We start from the raw sequence: 23,768 nt of genomic DNA, 5'->3' as shown, positions 1-23,768 counted from the left end.
ACCTCAATGAACCGAAGAGGCGTTGTAAAGAAGATTGGGCCAAAATTCCTCCACAACGACGTCACGTGAGACTGATAAAGTAATGTAGAAAACGATTACTTCAAGTTATTGGTGCTAAGTGTGTACTTAGTTACACATGGCTTCTCATTTAGGCTCTATTTTTGCTAGATTAATAATGACTGTGTATAATGTTATGTGTTGTTGAGGTTGTATTTGCCTAACTTTAAGACCTATTAAAGACCAAGGGCCGCATGTATAAAGCCGCTCAGAGTACAATATTAGACTCAAGTGTGTCAAAATTCTAAGAATTATGTAATTTGACTCATTACTCAAGTGTGATTCATAAAGGTTATGTGTTAAGACTAGGTCTCAGCTCCTACATCTTTAAAGATGGCGAGAGGTGGAGAGGTATCCTAACCTAGAAGTAACAAGATGGCAGCAGAGAGGAGACGACCACATATATTGTTGGAGTTATGTATATGTATATTATATTGAATATTATGATATGGCAGGGAGGTGATAAAACGATGAAGGCTTGATTGTAAAGGGATTATTTTTGTAACTGACCTTGTAAGAAATGTAATAACTGTGACTGCAGTACTGAAAGTAATAATGACATTTTTTGGCAACTGGAAAAATGCACAGTGAGCAGGGTCTTAAATATCATTATTGTGGCACTGACCACACCAAACATACGGTAGTAGCCAAAAGTGTGCAAAGGTTTTTGTTTAATGACCTTACAAGTTTGCTTAATACAAAATATGAGAAAAATATTTTATTTTTAATTTAAAAAAAGTAATATTTATTTAAATATAAAGGAAGAACTAAACTTCATATTCAAGGAAAAGGAATACATAGACAACAGCATAATCGGTTATCAATATTTCACTGGTTCTCTCTTTTTTTTTGCATGTGTTCATAATTTCTTCGTATGATTTGTATAAAACAATTGACTCCAAGCACAACTACGCAATATGCTTACAAAATCATTAATGCATTTTTAATAATATTCGGATAAAGTGTGAATATGTCAATTAGGCTGGTTAACACTTTTGGCCACTACCGTATGGCAGTTCATTGACTTTTCAACTGATTTTCAAACCATGCGGCAAAAGCAAGCCACTTTTATGAGGATTGCAAGCTTCTCTGGTGCCGTTGGAGTTGTTGATGGAAGGAACTCATGTTCGCATAATTGCTCTATAATTATAAATGAGGAGACGTATATCAATAGAAAAGGATTTCCGTAGCATCAACACAAATCTGTGATCATTTTAAGTGCAAATCCATTTGAAATATTAAAAGAAATGTTTCAGTGTCAAATGATTAATCAAATGATTTTATTATAATTAAATTACATGATTGGTGTCATGCTGCTGTGACTTAACCCCTGCAGGCTCACTATTTGCTGATTCAGAGGTCGGCCATTTTGGGTTGACGTCAATGTGGTCCTTAGTTCACAACTTCACAACCATGTTCACTTAAAGGTGCAGTCTTTAATGAATGACAGCTAGTGGTCAAAATGGGTACTGCAGTGAAAATTCTAATTATCGGAGATCGTTGTTTCCCTGTAAATGTTGTAAATGTTCACGTACAAATACAAATATTTATTGTACAAGTTCTCAAATTAGCATCTACGTGCTCTCGAGTTTTGCTACTCATTTACCTTCATACATCCCGGGGTGTCGAAATACTATTGGGTGAATTGGCCATGGGCGAGATCACACAGACCAAAACAAAAAAAGACACATTTCAAAGTAAAATAACTGGCTGTAGAAGTGTTTTTCAGAGAAACGAGTATGTGAACTCAGCATGTTTCCTAAATATCTCTAAACATATTTAGAGTGAAAAAGTTACATACAGCACCTTTAAGTAAAGTCAAGTAAAGATTTATCTTTTAAGATAAGTCTCCTCCTCTTAGACAAGTCCTAAGTTTTACTATGAATTTTTGACGCTTAAGTCAAAGCTTAAGACTATTCTTAAGAGCATTTCTGAGAAATGTTATACATACGGGCCCAGATGATTTTTTTTAATATGCCCTGACACTTAAAACCATAGAAAGAGAGAGAGAGAGAGCGAGCAGTTTAATGCACCTTTACATTAGTTTTATAGCATGCAAAAGATAGCACAGAAGATGTATCACTTGAATTTTGGTATGAAAATGTCAAATGGAAAAGTTTATTTTACAACTATAAAAAAATGTCATATATTTTTGAATACTTCAGTGGTTTGAAATCACACAGACACAGATCCTCTTGGACTACATTCTGATTAGTTAAAGATAAAACACCCACATTTACATTAAATAAAAAAATACACCGGTTCAGTGGTCATCTGAACAATACAGCTTTCCTTATAAAAGCACTTCTCCCATTTCCTACATTTCTGTTAACACCCACACACTCATTTCTTGTTACATGCTGATCCCTGATGCTATTTAACACAGCATAATTCTTTGTATCATCCATTAGGTTAGATTTTTTTACAGCACAAATGTCACAAATTGGCTTCAGTAGGAGATTCCATCATGGCTCAAAGTGGCTCATGGTACGTATGCAATAGTGGTTCTATCGTTTGGGGCTCAAAGTAGATCACGCTAGCATTATGTTGGCTAGTACCATGTGAGACTGGAGTACAGTACCCGTTTGAGATCACTCTGTGTGCGGGGCAGTCATATTGTTGTTGGCCCGGCTCTGCTCTTGCGCCCTGTTTAGATCGACACGCAGGAAGATTCTGTCGGCTGTCCAGTGTAGAGTCTGTGGGCATTTCGCCGAAGGGTGTCGCATATTCTGGTTCGGGTGGCAGGGGATCGGCGTATTCGGGAAGTTGTCCGGGGGTGTCGTAGTGGTTGAGGGTGAAGGGGATGGTGTAGCCCTCCTCTATTGGGGGTCGGAATGTGAGTCCCATCATCTGCCCACCTGCTCCTACATCAGGCTCAGCATAGTCTGGAAACAACAGAGAAATGTTAAGTAGAATTGGGAATAGTAGAGAAATAGGAAGTAGATATTCCTGATCATTGGACATTTGATGCCAAGAACAAACATCACATTTAAATATCCTAATGGTGTGCTCAAGTCGAGTTAGGAAGTTTTAATTATGACGTCAGGTGTATTCAAATCACTTCGGTCGGAGCAAAGTAGTGATCTCCCTTTTTTACATCAAATTAAATAAAAAGATTAAATTACTTTCAATTTAAGAAGGGGCTGTTCATAAATTCATAAAAATGTCTTATTAGAGGACAAACATTGCATGAATACAATAACAACAAATAACATAAAATGTTTTATTTAATATGTAATCCTGTTGATATTGATAAGTATTTATTTATTATTATTATGCATATTTATTATTTTTTTGTTTGATATTAAAAATATGATATTAAAATAAATAAAATAATAAAGAATATTTGCAAACCCGTAATTAAGGAAAAATAACAGTAATCGAACATAACATTTTCCATTCTAATGGAATGGTTTCAAAAACTTCAAACTCATGCATATTTGATGTTTTAGATATGTGTCAAAATTACATATCGTAGTCTTTAAACACCTCACATCAGTTAATGACTAATCAGATTCATATAGTGAATATAAACTCACCCTAGATTGGCCTTCATGCCCAGTGCTGGCTTTTCCCTTGGCCAACCCATACCCAATTTTTTTTTGTCCTGCCTGTTTACATTCACTTTAGACAATACTGGTATCCGATATCTGTGTTTATTAAGTGATTTTGTTAGTGATAACTTTCCTATGCGACATGTTTGCCTATGATTATTTGCCAACATGGATAAGCTGTCATGGATGTTTGCAGCAAACAATCTGACTGAACAGATATAGCATTATTAAAGGATAATTCCGGTATTTAACACCTTAAGTCTATTGTAGTTTGTTTTGGATGAACAAGAGTGGTGGACAACATTTTTTTGACAATGGTTCCTCTCTCGAGTTTTTGACTATAAAAGAATTGGCCATGGACCCATTTAACATTGGAGTCAATGGGCATGTCTGAAAATGTCATTAAAACAGCCTTTAACATTAGTTTTCAAAACTGTGCAACTCACCGAGTGATTAGTGATGTTAGTTGATGTTCCAGAAACAAAAAGTGTTGCGAAATACAGTTTCTGTCGTGTTTTATTCGTCATTTTGTAAAATCCCATTGAATTCTGTTGAAGGACTGAGTGCTCGTTAATATAAATGCGCTACCGGAAACGGAAAGGGGGCTGTTTACATTTGGTCGATGTAGTCTTTTTGCTCGCTTCCGTTTCTCATAAGGCTAGCGAGCAGAGCAACTGTGCTCCGGGAGAGTAAGCGAAATAAACAAACAAAACCTTGAAAATATTGAAAGACGTGACCACTGACCAGTGCAATATGAAGTTGAACTCGACTGTGACCGTGAGTGTCCCGCGAGACATAAACATCAGTTATCGCCATCAAGTGGTCGGGAGTGTGCTAACGCTTCAGATTCAAATATTGAGCGGAAGTTACACGGCTGTGAAGTGTCTGAAAAAATAGTTCCACTATAGCAAAATAAACGGATTGGAATCATATATTGCGACGATATATTGTTTATAATCATCAATGAACACCACTAACCACTCGGTGAGTTTAACAGTTTTGTAAACGAACATTATTGGCTGTTTTAATGACATTTTCGGACATGCCCATTGACTCCAATGTTAAATGGGTCCATGGCCAATTCTATTATAATCAAAAACTCGAGAGAGGAACCATTGTCAAAAAAATTTTGTCCACCACTCTTGTTCATCCAAAACAAACTACAATATAGACTCAAGGTGTTAAATACCGGAATTATCCTTTAAGTTCCCACATGATCCCACCGCACTGTGTCCAGCAGTAGTTCGGGCTATGAAAGGGGTCCCACGGTTCCCCCTCTCCTTCTCAGTCCTTCACTCACTCAGCAGGAATGCCAAGAGGGCGAAGCCGTTTTAATTGAAGCGACTTTAGAAAGGACTCTGATTGTCTTGGCCACTGACCCTCTGTCCTCCTCATCCCAGAACCTCTTACTGAAGGGTCTGTTGGCCAGTGGGTGGTGAGGAGGGTGTTCTTCTGACTTGAATGCCCCTAATTTGGGCTCCAATTAAAGAAGCCTTTCAGGGAAGCACTGCCGTACGAAAGAAAGACATGTTTATGCTGCCACTGAGCAACTGCTGGAGGAATGAGTTCAGAATGAAAGCCATTTGCCTGTCATGTCTCCACTGGCAGCTCAGCTGAGCAAAAGCACACAGAGTGGGGCAAGCGAACAAAGGGGTCAGAATGACTACTTGGCTTTCTCTCAGTTTCCGTCCTGCTGTTTGAGCCACATTAACCCTCTTTATCACTGCTATATATTACTGCAATGTCTGAGGGCTGTTGATCTGAGATTCTGAGAACTGTTGTACCCAGCGGCGTCCTCTCGACAAACACTGCCTTGTCTCATTTGCCGTTTGAAACATTCCTTTATGAATTTCGGTATTCATTGCTATACTTGTCTAAAAAGCTCTGTGGATGTCTTACCATTGAGAGGAGGGTTGGGGAGAGCATCGTGGATGTTCCGAACCAGAGGGTAAGATACAAGCTCTGGGTTTGTGCACGGAAGCTTCTTCCCGTGGAAACCCTGACAGCCTTAAGCAGAGACAAAGAAAGTCAGTCAGGACTCAGGACATAAACCAAGAAACACATGGGAGACATATACAAAACAGTACTAGAGATACAGAGCAATAGATTACCTTGGTCAACACAGCATTTCTTTATTTGTGTATTTCTTTTTCTGAAATAAAAAACACAGGTGAATATTACAAAACCTGTCAAGAATATGTCTGGCTCATATTTCACCCCAAAATAATAATAAAAAAGAATAATATTTTTCATAATGAATATTAATCTATTTTTGGACCATTTAAATTTGTTGCATTATTTTTAAACCCAGCGAAAAAATGTATTACTGTACATTTTAATTTTATTTCCTATTATATATATATATACATCCCCAATTTACGGAATAAAATCATACATTTCCAATTTGTGCATATTTGATGTATTAAATGCAATTTCTTTTTTAATTAACATATATTAGACACCTCAACTGAAGTAACCAGTTAACCTCAATTGCATCAGATACATTATGGTTAGGTCCAGTAAAAAAAATTTTTTTTTATAATAAGAATTGAACCATCATGGTTATATTTGTTGTACTGCATTTAATTTTGTATTAAAAAAATAATGTATATAACAATATACAATACATATTAATGTGTTTTTTTTTTCTCAATTTTGAGTGAAAATTCTCATCAATACTTGTTATGGTGACATGTCTGCTTTTTAACATTCATTTAAATTATAGAAGGTATTTTTATATTTCTTATTTTTATATATTATTCTATATAAGGAACAATAAGTGTGTTACCTTCTCCACCAAATAAGCCCAGCTAAAAGGCAACCCACACACAGAGCGGCTCCCAAAACCATGCCTGCCACTAATATCACTGCTTGACTTGGGCCTGTAGGGAAATAATAAGAAAAGATTTAGCCTTTCAAAACAAATCTACTACCAGTTTACACATCATGATGTTAGCAGATTAACTTACAAATTCACCTCACCTGAGCTTCTTGTGATGACAGGACTCTCAGTGGGCAGAGTTTGTAGAGTTGTCTCTGGGACAACTGCCTTCCCAGTATTCAATTCTAAATCAAATAAATTGAAAGAATTCATCACAGGTTTAAAAGACTAAGAATTTTAAGAATGAAATGAATTCTTAATTTACCATAGCGTGCTTGGACTTCGACCAATACAATGGTCTTTTATTGCCTATATGTACTATACAAATTTTGAAACTGAAGTTTATGTGGCTTAAGGGAACTTTAAAGAGATTCTGTTGCAGGCCCTCACCGTCTCCATAGGAACGGGGTCTGAGGGGGGCAGAAGGGCAGCCCAGCACTTCAACCTGCGCACAGGCCCTGATATGCCACTTCTGGGGTTTCAGAAGAAGGTAGCGTGCTACTACTGGAGGAATCAGACTGTTGAGTACCGTCACATGACCATCAGAATGGGCCTCAAACACCTTAACAGAGAAAAAATTGGTAATATGAATATTAAGGTTTATTTATATTATAAAATAAAGCCAAGACCGAGATTATACCTAGTAATGTATATAAAAAAGTAACTGTTTAGGTAACATTCACACAAAATGTGTTTGTGTGCAATGTCCATTTGCGCTGTTTATTAATTAGCTTTTTTATGTAAATATGCGCATATTTTAACACCTTAAACTGGTTTACTGAGGCACACTGTAAAAATTATTTTTCAAAGCTGTACGTAAAACAAAGATTACTGGAGCTTGTTTTACTAGAAAATACAATATCAGTCTTTCTACTTCAAAAATTCACGTTTAATTCAATGTGTTACTTCCAGTTCCTTCGTAATTAATTGTGAGATTTATTAATGAACTCTAAATGAAAATTATTTCGGTATTTTTCTAATGTGCAGCATTATGTACCTTCTTGTCTTTGCTCGATGCCGCTTTGTAGGCTTTCCAGTTTTTGCGGTCTTTGCTGAACATGAGGGAGTACGATTCAATGTAGTAATGTGCCGTACCCTTTGTTATGATGCCTGAAAGCAGATGTAAAAAAATATATATTTTTGTGCTTCTGTAACATTCACTTTTGCTCTAATATTACAGTTTGCACAATGATTATTAGAGGTTGACCTCTGACCTGTGACACTACTCCTGTTCCACAGCTCAAGCTCCATCCACGGTTGCTGGTCCCCAGAGCTCGCAGCCCACTGAGAGCCCCCGTGTCCCGGAGCCCAGGAGACCTTCTGACCCAGTCTGTTCACCTCGTCCCACACCGAAGAAGTGTTATAGGCCACCACCGTTAGCTCCCTGTCACACTCTGGACGCCCATGGAAAGGGAACAGAACTTGTTCAGACAAGTAAAGACGATACTTTCTCATACCTCCGATATACATTGTAATTGTTAGTCTTCAGTTGTTAGTGTTTATCTTCTAGCAATGTATAATTACAAATAGGCACTAACAGCATGTTTAAGGTGTAAGTATCATGTAGCAGGTGTAACTGTGTATTAGATAAACTGTAATTTATTCCTGAACACTCACACACACACAGGCTTATTCCTGGTATTAGGATCCAATTAAACTATTTTAAAATGCAATTAAAAATTAGACATTTGAGAATACAGCAGTAAATGTTTGATGTTTTTGAACCAGCTTATTTACATATATTATTATAAAGCATAATCATGTCAGGGTTTTTTCAATAATGGCTTTTGTATGAAAAAAAAGTATTTTACAATATAAATTACAATAATCTTATATATTTAGTGTTATTTTATGATTACAGCACAGTGTAAGAATACATTTAACTGAATACATTTAAATGTATATTTTAAAATAATATCAACTTGCATTTGAATTGCAGTTAATAAAACATCACAAATAAATTCATAAAGAGCAAAGCTAAAATTCAATTAGTATTTAAAAAAAAAGATGTTACTGGATTACATTTGCTATGAATTCGAATAATATCTCTTGAAATCATATTTAACATACAGGGAAATAACAGTTATTACCTCTGTGGAAGACAAGCCGTTTATCTGACAAGGAGCCGCTGTAAAAAAATATATAATAGATTATTTATTGTAAAATAATAAGTAAATTTCTTTTAATTTGGGTTGCATGGAGGCCACCATGATAAAATCAAATGACCAGCTGAATGCAACTCAGTTTATCTTGGTGGCCCTGCTGTTATTGGAGCTTTAACACATTTCTAAGGGTACGTTTACACGACAACGATGTACTAAAAATGGGGAAAAAAAGGCGACAATTTTGTCAAAACGATCCTCGTTTACACGGATCCATACAACTATACAACCATACAACTATAACTATACAACTATAAAAAAAAATTTTTTATTATGCTGCCAGGCAAGTAGTTGGCGATGTCACGTTGTAAAGAAAAACAATGTGCCTATAGACTGAACACGTAATACACATATCCATGATATTACCGTTTTCACAAATTTGCGTTTTTGTAGTTTAGACAATAACGATATCGTTTAAAAAAAACTTTGAAACCCGTTTTCAAAAGTTTGTGTTTTCAGATCCCCAAAAGGCAGTTGTCGTGTAAAAGAACAACTAAAACGCATAAAAACTTTCTATTTTAGGTTAAAAAATGTCAGTAAAAAACCCCTTTGCTTTTGTGTGATGCTGCATCCACACCACCAGGTGTCAGTATAACTTGCACAACATGCCACACACTCACGTTTTCGACAGTACTCCATTAGCGAAGTTCGACTCATACAAGGTAATGCCCCTCTGCAGAGACGCGTTGATCATGCCCCCCAAACTGTCTGAAATAACCCCCGCATGGACTGCAGCTTTGCATAATACAGAGGTCTAAAAAACACCAACACACACATATGTTAGAATATTACATCATAAACACTCCTCTTCTCAAAAGACCTCAATGAAAAGTGACTGTTGTGAGTTTTTAAAAACACAGTTTCTGGTATCAATCCACATATGGTAGTAAATTCAAATGCGGTGACTAATAATCTCTCTATATTGCACACAGATAAAACCCCGGCTTACATCACGGTAGCCTTGTCCATGCCAGCCCCAGATTTCTCCTGCAACACCTTTGCAGCCTGCAGGACAGAATGCACTGGAACACAAGTGAGTCCAGGATTCAGATAATAAACATTAAAATGTAACCTACAAGAAAGAGTGGGACTATTCAGAGTGATTTTTTTATTTTACTTTGCTATAATGTCAGGTCATTGTTGAGGATTTTTTTTCTTACCTAATTTGCTGGGAGGAGAAATGTGTCCCTCGGCGCAGACATGAAACGAGCTCTATGGGACAGAAATAGCATTGACAGTTACAATTCGGAACATGTGCTCATATACACTGGCTTTTTGTTGTCTACATTTCCCAAACTGACTTGACAAAATAGTATCTTGCGAAATCTGATGTATCACTCAAAGGACAGGAGAAGGTCAGTATTTGATGCATAGCTCAGTCAAGTTGTCTAGGGCTTTACAAACAACTAAATACACAGGAAAGGAAGGATGATACGAACCACTTCTGTTAACTCCGGAGCAAATGGCGAACTTTTGACAAAACATTGACTTCAAGGGATATTTACTGGAAAGTTACATCTTTTAACTTTGAGTTTAGTAATGGGATCAGTAATACTTTTTTTTACATAGTTTCAAAAAAGGAAGGCCTATATTTCAAATAAATGGTATTCTTTTTAACTTTCTGTTCATCCTGAATCTTAAAAAAATGTATTCCGGTTTTCAAAAAAATATTAAGCCGATCAACTGTTTACAAAGAAATGTTTCTTTGCACTAAATCAGCATATTAGAATGATCTCTGAAGGATCACGTGACACTGAAGACTGGAGTAATGGCTGCTGAACATTGAGCTTTGTCATCACAGGAATACATTACATTTTTAAATAGAAAAGTTATTTTAGATTCTAAGAGTTTTTCACAATATTAATATTTTAACAGTTTATTTATCACATAAATGCAGCCTTAGTGAGCATAAGAAGCTTCGTTCAATAGCATAAAAAAAATCGAGCTTTTGAATGGTAGTGTAAGTTGCTTCTATGTAAAAAAATAACTAAAATAAATGTATTCATATAATATATTAACTAATAATAGTAATAATACAGAAATAATATTTAAAAATACATGAATATAAAAAGTTTGCTCACTCCCCTTTCCCCTTTTGTTTTATTTATAGCTCTAACGACTCTTACAATTACAAAAATGTTTTAATTTATACAAATATAGAAAAAAATATATATTATAACATCTTAAAAATACGAAATAATTAGTATATGTGTCTAAGATTTTGACAGGTACTGTATGTACCTATGAGAGTTAAAAGCTTAAAACTTCGAAAGAAAAGATTCTGAAATGATGCATGCCAGCCGGTCAGAAACGGCCATGAGTGACTGCTACTGTGTGGTCAGGTGATGGTTAAGCTGTCATGCTGTGCTTGTCTATGCAGGAGGAGTGAGCATACAGCATTCCATCTACTTCAGTGTGTGCCCAAGCACTGGGGCCTCTCCTTATTCAGGCCAGGAGCTGCAGTCTGCTGCCCTGCTTACAAAGCAAACACTCTGAAACTCAGCCAAGGAGGAGAGCTGCATTCCAGTCGGTCACCCTAACGCACTTTTTAAAATCCCTTCAACCAGGGCCGGCCCATTGAGGTCCTCTAAAGCCTACACTCCTGGGCAAAAAATATATAAAAATTGGGCCAAATGGCAAAATATTAAGAGCTCTTTTAATGGACCATTTTAATCACACATCACTGGTCAGGAATTGTAGATTATGCTGTAGATAAAGCACGGAATGGCCTTCCCCAACTTGCAGACAGATTTTTACAGAGAGAAGAGTCAGTGTTTTTCCACTTAATATTAATGGATTCAAACAGTTCACGAGTAGTTGAAAAATGTCTCCCAGTTCAAGTATTCATTATACCAAATATTCATTATAGGGTTCAAATCTGGACTCTGACAAAACATGAGCCTGATGGACTTGTTCTCAAGCCAATTCTTGGTTGGTCTCGCATAGCCAGACCTTTAGACTGATGGCAGAAGGTCTGCACAACGCGGTTTGGTATGTTGCTGCTGTTTTTCTTCCGGTGACCTCAACCCATGGCTTGCTCTCTCATTGGCTGAAGCTCATCGTTACACTTGACACCCCAGGATGTCGAGTCGGCCGACAGCTCCAGATATTTAACATGCTAGATATTTGTCTGGCGTCGATGAGGCTTCGGGCGCTGTTGAGTAGTTCACACACAAAGATTGGCAAGCGCTGATCACCCCACGATCACAGTCCGATCTGTTGGAGAAACTCGTTGACTTGCAAATCGGGCTTAAAATCCTGTAGTGTGAACTTGGCATAAAGCAACCAATCAGTTTGTTTTTTTCCATGTCACGTTTAGAGGTGTGAATAATATGTAACGTAGATGTCCCTACAATAATAGACCAGGAAAACTCTTGGACGTATTTTAAATAACTCTATGCCGCGAACTTTACATACATACTTTAGAAAATCCAGAATTGAGTTGATCCTGATAAGCGCTCATTGTCACAGTTGTAAACACGGTGGCGTTCTTCTTCCATAAGAGGGTTTGGCATTACGGCATCTTTGTTTCCAGGCGTACCGCTAAAGAATGCGATACACATGGACATCCATGTGACGACTAATCAGATGACGACTTTGAAAATCCTGAAGTGTTTCCATTGAAGTGTGCATCAGACGTTCAGCCAGCTTCCTGTGGGCGTAACGTCTGAGACTACTACTTGGTTGTCTGTGCAGTTTGGGCAGGAGCATTGTCTTGAAAATAACATCTGATCATTCCTCTTTAGATAGCAACTTTTCATTTGTGGGAAACAAGCCATTCTGTAATATTCTCCTGTACTCCAAAGCATTCAAATAAGACACTTCACAGTAGCTCACCAATCCCAGCAGCTAAAAAGGCCCCCACACAACAACACCTCTTCCTCCATGCTTCATTATGTCAGTGATACATTCATTATTATATTTCTAAGCAGATTTTTGAAGACACCACTCTGGAGCATCACCATGCAACTCATGTTTCATTTTGATTCATCACTCCACATACAACTTCCCATTTTCTGCCAAAAACCTTATTCTGTCTTAGTGTCTCTACTCTCTGTTTTTCTGAGACAGCAATAGCTTTTTAAGTAGTGCATTTGCTTAAAGGGATACTTCACCTCTGGAAAGATGAATGTGTATTTAAAATGGGTCATTTATGTAGTAAAAATGTGAAATTATTTTTTAATTTGGAGCCTTCTAGACTGAGAAAAGCCAGAAAATGTATTTGTGGCTCATGTGGATGAAAGACAACAACTCCCAGAATGCACTTGCTTCGCTGCCCTACGAGGCCACTCCCAAGCCACGCCTACCGGTAAGAGCGCAGTTAAACAACTAGGCTAGGCTACTAGTGAGTCTCCGTGACAAGTCTGCCCGGGATTTCGAGTAGGGTTGTCAACTGTTCCGTATAATACGGAATCGTCCTGTATTTGACACATAAAAGTCTTGTTCCGTATTGAACTGATAAGGAACGCACTTTGTTCCGTATTTTTGAGAATCAATTCAGTGCAAATCCATGACAGACACACACATAGCCTATAATATATGTCAGACTATGAACGAAGACATTTGTAGGCTATGATAAGAAAAAAAAACAGACGGTGCGTGCAGTAGATACTAATTTCTCCCCGTTTGTCTATGATCAGCGTAGCGTTTTTTAACATCTTGGAACATCATCAGAGAATGCCCTTTTAATTTGTCGTTTCAGTCATGGTGAGTCATGTATCGTAGCAACGATGACGACAAGTGACAACAGCGGGAAATGTAAAAATGACTACCTCCGAGCAGCCGGCGAAAAAGAAAATAGCTCATCACTTGTTTAGCGTTCATGTAAACACTACATTCAGATTCACCAATCGGAATGAATTCAGTTCGATTGAAACAAAAGGTGTGCATGTAAACGATGAATGACGACTGCAGAAAGCAAAAGCCGAATCCCGGATATTTTGGACGATCTCGACGGCGGGACATGTCTGGGAAAAAGAGGATGGTAACCCCTACTACTCAGCTTTCTCCACAGAATAAGAAACTGTTAGCTTAGCTTCCAAATAAAAGATGGCTGACACTATTTGTACATTCTGTGAGTGAGATCCCACCCTCTATGGGCGGGTTGAAAACATGCGGATCTAGCGCCTTCTACTGGCTGTAGTTTTTAGCCTCTGGCCAAAAAAGCCTCCGATGACGCAAAATGACGATTTTTGCGTCATCGGAGGATTTTTTACAGACAAAAAAGACATAAATCTCTCGTCTCAGGGGGATAGGAGGGAGGGAAGCACGGTAATTTGAAAATACTACAGGTTTTCTACTAATACAAAGCTTAATGCTAAATCCTGAAGTATCCCTTTAAATTTAGCACATTTCCTGACCAATAATTTTGTGGTTAAGACAATTGAATGCTTAGTGTTTAGCCATTTTGGGCTTGGCCCTTTTTTTTTTTACTCACGAGTGTACACAATGGGCCTTGGTCCCACTATAAAAAATATATCAAAAACAGGGAATAGGAAACGTTTTTACTAACCTAAGACGGACACTTAAAGACATTATTTTAGTGTAGTTTACCACATTGACGCATGTATTTAGCGATTTGCGTGGGACCTCCGGTAGAACAATTTACATATGTTGGAAACGAGTGTAAACAGTAGTTGAGATTAGGATGGGAACTACTTCCACTCCCAGAGTCAGATGAAGTCCTGTTTACGGAGTAAGCTGTACAAACAGTCCTTGGTGTGTTTACTCTGATCATATACAACGTGCTCAGAGCAAAAAGAACCATGAAGCCATTAACTCTTATTTTGTTGATAGATACGTTTTTTTTTTCCTACTGTTTATAGGTGACATCACGAGGGATGGAGCGGGAAGTGTTCTGTTGCAGGGCATGAGCCATTACCTGAGTGCTGATTGGTTGAATAGGACATGACAAAGCCCCGTCCTGAACGGTGAGTGCCGGAGATGAAACGCACTGTTACTTCATTAGTAGTCACAGATATATTCCTGTTTGTGGCGGACAACTGCCCACACAGAGGACCTGTGAAACACAGACCACATAATATAAACACAGCAGATTTAATGCAACACAATCCTGCACAGCTTCACTGCCATAAAAGGCTGACATGTTCATGCAGACTTATGTGACTAGGAAACTGTCATGCTACAGCAGAGTGGAATGCAGCATACAAGCTAGAGTCATGCTTATGGTCACATGACTTCGAGGCACTAAAGAACAGCATGAGGTTGGCTCTCTGGAATTTCTCAGTAACATACTGTAAATGAGGTGGCTATAAAATTACAAAAGTTGAAGGTGGTGAAAAACTGTAAATTCCCTTGTTAATGTTGCCTTTTGTGGGTGAGAAGGTATTTACCGGTAGTATAAATGATTTAATTCATATTTAACTTTATCATAATTATATTGCATTTTTTCAATTTCTTTAATATTTAATATAGTTTATATGATAAGTAAATTCATACTTGGATATTTAATATAATTTTTTTTTTTAATTATATAATACAATTATAACAATATAATCTAATAATTATAAGTATTATCATTATACTTTATATGATAGCATTTAAGAAATTTAATTTTGGATGTTAAATTGTTATCATTTCATTTATATGTAATCATTTTGTTATATTAAACTATATTGAATTATTTTATTTATTTTTAAATGTATAATTTTAAATATTTAATATAATTTATATCATATTTATTGCATTTAAGAACTTTAATCTAAAAATGTATATAAATGATTTTATTCATATTTAGTTTTTTTAAATAATTTATTTTATTAAATTATATTTAATTATGTTATTAACTTATTCTATTTAATTCATAATTATAAATAAACAACTAAAATTGATGACATCCATTCCATAGCATATGAGAAAATAAATCCTTGATTAGTTTTTAATATCAATTAAGCTAATTTTAATATCCTTATAAAAAATCATTGATATGTATTTATATTATAATATTAAATTAGATTTAATTATATTATTTTTTTATAATTTTAAATAATTTATTTGAAATCCATAGCATGTGAAAAGTAAATCTTGAAGTAATTTTTGTGCGTGTCATGGGCAAGACTGTCATTCCGTAACGTCTGTGTGAAGAGGGTCATACCCACTCTAGTGGCTCCACTGGTGTCTGTGATGGTAAGAGAACCAGATATGCAGTCTTGGCTCCACTCCAAGTCAAAGTCCCCAAAGGTCAAGAGCAGAGTCTGGCCCTTCGCTCCCCTTAGGCTCCACTCACACTGGGTGTGGTTAGGGTAGGTTCCCGGGAAGTTCAGCGAGGTCAGTGTGCCACTGGTGGGACTGAGGACTGTATGTCCACACCCATTGCCTAAAGGGGAAAAAAGAGAGGGAAGATCAAAATGATATTAATGTGAAAGTAGTTGAAAAGGCATTTTATCTTCAGTTCATGTTCTGGTTTTGTGGTCTGTTTCCACACATAATTAAACCAGACATTTTATCTTTCATTTAACTTCCATTAATCATCAAATATTCTCACTAGTTTCGCTCTTGGCATGTTTCTAGCCCATGGGAAAATGAGACGGGGGACATTTACAGTAGTATGAGAATTGTGGGTATTGGCAGGTCGCTGACTGCATATTGAAGAGTGGATCTCTAAAGCTTGTGTGGCAAGGGGGCTTGCCAATATCAGTATTAGAGTATCACACTAGAGGGGCTTTCCATAACTGATGTTCATTAAAGCCATAATTACAGTAGGGTTTAGTTGATGGCAATGCTGTGTTATAGGGTAGTTTCCACAGTCATGCCCAGCCAAGTTCATTAACAAGACATAATCACTGCAACAAAACCCCAAAACAATTAGCAACTAATTTGGAGCTCAACTAAATCCCAGTATGAATTGCCAAATGTATCTAATGTTTTTGAGTCTCCTGCTCCATTTATGGGCTAGACGCTGTGTGACAAAGTAGAGCGGTCTGAGTCCATCGTCCGTCTTTCATTCCTAATTTCTCAGTCACCTCTGATTCATTGGGGTTGAAGCTTCTCTGGCCCCCTTCTTTCCGCTTTATGTGCAAATGTGCAAAACCTTTTGCTATGAGGAATCTTAATCATTGCATACTAGGAAAACAAACATGATTTGTGGTCAGGCTGTTTACTGGTAATGCTCAAACAATTCACTGTGTGACTCAGTGTGGTTAAAGAGTTCATTGTTTGACTTTGGTGAGAATGATTTGATCATTCAGATACATTTCAGTCAATATTTTCAGTGAGATTTGTGGATGAAGCAGTTTCTTGCAATTAGGTGTTATTTCAACCCATTCTCATTCAAAAACAACTATTTTATGAGGTGGCGTTTTTGTATGAATTCATTAAATGTGATTTCAATGGAATTAATTTTTTTTTTAGAAAAACTGAACCCCATTGCTAAACCTAACCATCAATGGGGCATAATCAGATCGTTCAAAAATATATACGAATCACGTTGTTATCTTGTGTGTAATCTGTTTGGTTAAATAAAGTTTGGAGACCAAATAATAACAGAATATAATTGTTGATAAATTGAATTAATTAATTATCAAATCAATTTGAAGTATCCCCAAAGGGCAATTTATTTTGCAGCACTGACGCAATTTTAATGCAATACAAAAACTACAATGTTAAGAGACAGAAATGTACAAAATAGATAGAAAATAAATTTGTTAAAAAGATGGATTCTGCCTATAAATTGTGAAAAAGTGATGACGTTTTAATATTTTAAAGCCGGTCACACTGAATGCAATTTTCCATTCCACTAAGCTACTTTTCCATTGTTTTTCTTTGTAAACGCGCTAGATGGACGTATTTAACCATTGCACTCGCATCTTGCATCTTTTGTAACGTCTCGCACATAACAAGGTATTCTAAAAAAGCAGAGCTCAAGTTATAATGCGTAACATTTAAAGGGGTCATGGACTGGCTTTTTGATTTTTCTATATTGTTGTCTGAGGTTGTCTTATGACGTTCGCTTGGTTTTTACATTCAAAAACATCAAAATGAATAAGTAATAGGCTATCTTCTACCCCGGTTTTTATGGGCGTGCCGCATTGAAGACTTGGAAGTAAACGCCCACTGCTATGATTGGATAACAGTTTTGCATATTATAACGCGTCTCATGTAATGCGTGAATCTGTGGGCGGGGCTTAACGGGCAGTGTTGAAGTAGGCGTTGATCTTCTTCTGTGGAGGCGGTGTTTGATACCCTTTGACGTCGTAGATCCCCACTTTGAAAAACCTGTCGTTCGCTGTGCCTGGTGTCAATAAAAGCTTTTATTGGACTAACAAGGAAGTTTTCAGTTCTGAAACTTACAGGATATTCTGATAGTATGATGATCTCTTATATGTCAAAAGCTCAAGGAAAATTTGATCACCCCTTAAAAAAAAAAAAAACACACTTCTAGTCTAGACCTTGCACTTTTTTTTTCATTCCACTGACCTGCATCTCACATTTTTACCAGCAAAAACTTGTTCTGTGTGCTCTGGCCATGAGTGTGTGATTTCTCCAAAACAACTACAAGTAATCCATTTTTATATAGGTTAATTTGCCCTGATAAGTGCAAATGCTGTCCCTTTGTGGTTCTATCAAAACATTGCTTGTTGTTTGATCCAGCCCAGCAACACTGGCTCAACCAATGATGCGAGTTTGGGGTGGGGCTATCTGTTTTATTTGACCAATGGCAGGCAGGTTGAGTGTTTATGAAAACCTGTGAGAAAACAATCATATCTGCAATTCCATTTGGTGGTGCTATGTTCAGAAATGAGACACAATGGGTTGGCCACAGTTTAACAAGGCCAGTTGTTTTGTAACCACAGCTGAAAAATTCACAATGAACACCTCATGAAGCACAGCCTGAGGCAATCTGTAGACATTATTTAACAGCAGGCAGACACTTTGATGACATCTGTGCGAGTTGAGTTTACAGCGAGGTGTTTAAAGCATGCAGTGATTGAGGATGCATAGACTGGGTATAATTAAGACACTTGCTGACACACAATATAACATTCCTTACAGCTGAGCTACTATGAATGCACTGGGACCATGGATCCTAATCCATCATCAGCGCTACACTATCAGGCAGCATGTAATTTTATTTTCTCGTCATGAGATTTGCAGGCACGTCCCTGCAGGCCTGAGCCCATGGCAGACAGGATGTTCGGGTGTTTAGATTGTCACATCACAATTCCTCTACATCAATCATATACAACTGTAAACTCAAAAATATTTGTGGACAAGCTGTTTTTTTCCCTGCTCTTTTGTGTTCTGCTAAATCCTGGACACTCTTGTATAATAGTACAATCTCAAAAACATGTCAGTTTCCACTCCGCTACAATAACATCCCGAAAAACAGTCAGCATCCCATCTGGCTCATCGGAATGGAAGTGTTGTACACGTAGTTCTGGGGGTGGACGCTTGACTGGAAAACATTTTCCTTAGTCCTCATAGTCTGATTCCGGCTGTAGTGATTCATGCTGACCCCACACATATTGAGAAATACCATAAACAAAGTCATTCTTCCTAACAGACTCTCTAAACACAGGCAGGGCTTGAGGACATCTTCCAGTCCAGAAGTCTGGATGCTGATATGATTGTGATCTTATATGGACAAATATTGCTATAAACACTTTATTTATTCTTTGTGTATATTTCTCAAAATAAGTTTTAGAGAATGCAGTCAAGGGTGATTTCTAGCTGATATGTGAAATATTGTTGAGCTTAGCATAATATCAAATTATTTACATTTTTATTATATAGCCTGCCCTAACCAATTACAATCGCATGATTTTTTCTTTTCTTTTTGCTCCAGGTATTTTCGGGTTTCCATGACCTGTTGCTCATGATCCTAGTTATAAGTTCATATTTTTAAATGGGTAAGATGATCACAGAGTGAAGGAAATACAGCCAACAAGTGCCCAGCATAGACTACACCATGGGAACTAAACTTAAAAAAAAAAAAAGCATCTAAGTTACATTTAAAGTTTGTTTCGACAGTGTTCAGAACTGTAATTTTAAACATTTCGGTTACATGGAAGAATCTAAAATATAAGAATAGTTTTAAAATCAAGGTTTTTGATTAAAATAGTTTACTGCGTCCATTTGTGTTATTTCATTGTTTTGTTGACTTTATCAAAAAATTTTTTTATAAAATATTGTTTATTATAATATATAAATTCTTCTTTTTAAAACATTTTTTATTTCATTTTATTTTACATAAGTATTTAATACCTTCAACCGTATTAATGTACTAGTAGTATGCACAAAATCTTACCCTTTTGACCGCATACCAACACCAGCGTTTCGATGCTGAGAATAAGCCAAATCCTAGAGAATTCCATAGTATCCCAAAGCGTTGCATATCTAGCGTGCATGGTTTCCTTCGGGATATCCCGTCGCTGACTCTATCGTTCAGAGTTTATGCCATGAGTTTTAGTTTGTCGTAGTCAGTCTACAGCCTCTCACTCTTCTCATCCAAGTTCTCAGCAGTAGCCCGTCCCCAACTGGGCATGGATTAATGCACTCTCCTCTTATTGGCCTCGGGACGTGCTAGTCAACTAACAATTCCTGTTTCAATACCTGACTTGTGTAAAGCGAGATGTTCCCCTCTCCCCTTTTCTTTTTCAATAAAACGATAGAGGGTGCAACGGACCGTGCATGCAATGAGAAAGTTGGGTGGCCATTGCGTAAAAAACTTTTTTTTCTTCTACAGTCTATGGTTAAAACACTATGCAACAACATAACGAAACCGAAATAGTTTTAACTGCTGCATTTTATTAAAATATGCACTTGAATTTAATGTAGCAACAATTTAAAATCCTTTGAATTATGGAAATACAACGAACGCCCTTAATAAAATTAAACAAAGAAACTTAATCGAGAAACGCTACATAAGGGACCACGTGATGGCGTAAAATTACGATGACAAGAGCCGGTTCTTTAAAGCAAGCTGTCCGAAGGAGCCGATTTGTGGAAATGAGACGGACTTGTGAACATATGCAGCTACACACATGGAACAAAAAAATACTGGCATGTAGGCTACACACTCTCATCCATAGGCTAATATAAACTCAGTAGGCTACTACACCATATATAGCCTATGCTATATTTAATTTGATCTTAGGCTAACCGCTTTTATTTTAAGATACGGCAAGGGGCAATATGAGACCTGTTTCCTGAAATTGTACAAATTAAGCACCAACTGATGATAGTTTAGTTTATTGACTCATTGCCGACAGTAATTACACTTCGTCCCACATAGTTTCTATAACTAAATATTGCTTCATAAGGCCAACCACCTTATAAAATAGTTACACTGAAATGAGTAAAAAGGCCTAATAAAGTTGGCAACCCTTTTACAAAGCTATTGTAATAATTGACTTGTGGTGCCCTCTGTAGGAGAAGTGAGGATATTACTGACACAGACACAGCTGGATTGGCTATGGAAACTTGTCAGGGGCAGGTCTTTAGATTAACTGTTCCTTATACAAACAAATAACAACAACAGAAAGAGATGGGGTTTTTTTGGGGCAGGGTGTGTCCAGTACTTTAAGGTGTTGTCTACATTCTAAAACATTTCTTCTAAAGGCTACAGTAGTGTGTTGTGGCTTTATTTTGGCAGAGTTTGATTGCTTATAGTCTTCAATAGCTGCACTTCTAATGTTGTCTGCAATGCGTATGTCTGTTTAAGCCGTCTAATTGTTGTAGTAGCCTACTCCTGATTTCCATGCTAAAATAACAAATATAAATACAACCTGTAGGCAATTAATTATTAAAAGTGCACTCAACCAGTCATTTGTTACTGTGGCAGTAATCTTGAGCTTACACTGACACCTAGTGGCAAATTGATTCCTTGAGTGATTGTTGGGGGTGTAAGATAAAGCGAATAGTATTCAGCCAGCTATCTGATCTTTTTAAAAGGCTGATTTTTTTTTTTCAGTACTGATTTTAATTCCTATCTCAGGGGTAAAACTTTAGTGTGGTGAAAATGACAGACTGTGCCCTTTTAATTGTATTTAACAAGTTTTTGTAATGTAAGTGCATGCTGCAGATGTTCTGTGTGTGGAGCGAGCATATTATTGGCTATATACGTGGCTGTGTGTTTTGTGTCATTTATATCAGATGTGGCAGATGTTTGGACTGCTGGATTCTTGGAGACTTTTAGACCATCAGAGCAATAAAGCAGACCAGTAGCAAATTCAGGAATCACGTAGGCCTAATAGTGAGCATAGAGACCAATTGGAATACATTATACAACATTAAAGGGAAAGTGCACTCATTGTTTTTTTTATTTATCCCTAAACCTCCCCCATCCCGTATAATTTATTCACCACCATGTTGTTCCAATCCTGTATGTACTTTTTCTTCTGCAGGACGCAAAAGAAAATATTTTGTTACGTTTTGAATGGCAATTAATATACAAAATCTCATAGTCTCGTTTGTAAATTGTTCTGTTTATTTAAGCAAATGACGTTTTAAAAACTGATTTAAAACTAGTAAATTAATTTTATTTACTAAATTTTTTCCCTTTATAAATGTACATTTTAGAATCAGAAGACTCATTCAAGTATTTTTTTTAAATGAAAGTAGTCAATCTAATTCCAAGTATTTACACGGTGTATAATCACGTATGACGTGTTCCTCAAAAATGAACAGCAAGTAGGCTAATGTTTTTGAGTATTATTTACTAATTTATTCCCACGTCTCTTTTTCCTTCTGCATTGTATGATGACAATCAGATCCTAAATATGACAACCTCCAATAATTTGCAATACGCAATTTGTGTACATTTTGGAAAAATAATGATGCTATGTGCTACGGAAAAAAAAAAACATACAAATATTGCTATGAAATTACAATTATTTTTAAGCAAATTGTAAGCAATTATTTGTTGCATAAATTAGTAAGTTGTATTTAAGTAGCCTACTGAACTTTTGACAATATTATTTGTAACCATTTTTAGGTATTAAATGTTTTTTATTATTATGAATTTTAGTCAGGTATTTTTTATTTTAAGAGTTTTTTTTATAGATGAGTTTTAAATAAAATCAATGTAACCAGCTATTATCTATTACTACTTCTCACATTCTGAAATTGTACCACCAGATGGCAATGAAATATTAAGAAACAGCTGAATGAGATGCATGACAATCCTGTTGTATACGGTCTGACATGCTAAAAATGTCAACATATCTGTTTCCCTGACAGATTACAGTCCATGTAAGTTTGTACTTAAAATAGAGATCATTCTGCTCTCAGTATGAGGTCACAACCTTCAGACTGTTTTCTCTCACAACAGCCCAATCTTTCTTTCTTTTTTCCAAGTGTTTAATCATATAAACAGTGCTACTGTTTATTCTTAGAACAATGTTCCCTATACAGGACACATACGTGCACACAATCTAATTTTACGTGAGAGGTGCTCTTCATAATCCTCCCACGCTTCGCTCGAATCAAATAAAACTGTGCACAGTCCATCACTCTTTTGTCATTTACCTCGAAAAAGAGGTTTGTGGGTGTACTGGTGACTCCCTTAACAGGGGCTCAAAGTAGTTTTGTGGAGGAAAGCGCACCTGTCTCAACCTTCATAATGCTATACAGGCCCCATTCTGACGTTCACATGGGACACCTAAACAAATGATAAACCGCTGCAGTGTGCCCGCCGAAGCAATGACTGAACAAGGTCACATAGAAGATGGTGACTATTACGCAGTGATTTGTGCCTTTGCTCAAGGCAGGTCCCAGAGATCATGTACAGTATTTGGATATTGCTGCAGTATCAGCATAATTAGGGACTATCGTCTAGGCAAAATAAGCACACTTTGGGTACAATTAAAGGGATTGTTCACATACAAATGTTTCACTTAACTTGATGTTTCAAACCAGTATACAAAAAAAAAAGAACGTTTCAAATGTTTTGTCTGTACAGTACAAGTCAATGTGACCTCACTGACTTTTATTGCATTGATATTTTCTAAATATATCTTTTTTTATTTAATTTTTTTTTAGTTTAACATCAATGAGACATTTTTAAGTTGATAGGTGTAAGATCTGCTATTTTGTGGCCTGATGGGTGATTCCCAACAGCATACTGTACTTTCCCATATTTGAGGTTTAAGCACA

At 36.7% G+C, this 23,768-nt stretch overlaps 1 protein-coding gene across 1 annotated transcript; it reads right to left on the bottom strand.

Moving 5' to 3' along the window:
* Positions 1-2,066: 2,066 nt before the first annotated feature.
* On the bottom strand, positions 2,067-20,136 carry LOC307005241 (discoidin, CUB and LCCL domain-containing protein 1). Its single transcript, XM_079625173.1, has 15 exons — positions 19,921-20,136; positions 15,769-15,990; positions 14,536-14,673; positions 9,815-9,866; positions 9,604-9,676; positions 9,275-9,408; positions 8,583-8,620; positions 7,707-7,886; positions 7,490-7,602; positions 6,883-7,054; positions 6,594-6,677; positions 6,400-6,493; positions 5,723-5,763; positions 5,511-5,618; positions 2,067-2,942 (listed from the first exon to the last, which is right to left on the bottom strand). The coding sequence occupies exons 1-15, from the start codon at positions 20,018-20,020 to the stop codon at positions 2,530-2,532; spliced, it is 1,962 nt and encodes a 653-aa protein (XP_079481299.1). The 5' UTR covers positions 20,021-20,136; the 3' UTR covers positions 2,067-2,529.
* Positions 20,137-23,768: the final 3,632 nt, after the last annotated feature.

The sequence above is a fragment of the Phoxinus phoxinus genome (assembly GCF_949152265.1).
Source record: "Phoxinus phoxinus genome assembly, chromosome: 10".
NCBI classification, from domain to species: domain Eukaryota; kingdom Metazoa; phylum Chordata; class Actinopteri; order Cypriniformes; family Leuciscidae; genus Phoxinus; species Phoxinus phoxinus.
Note: the sequence above shows the minus strand (reverse complement) of the source record. Positions and strands in the feature narration are given on the sequence as shown.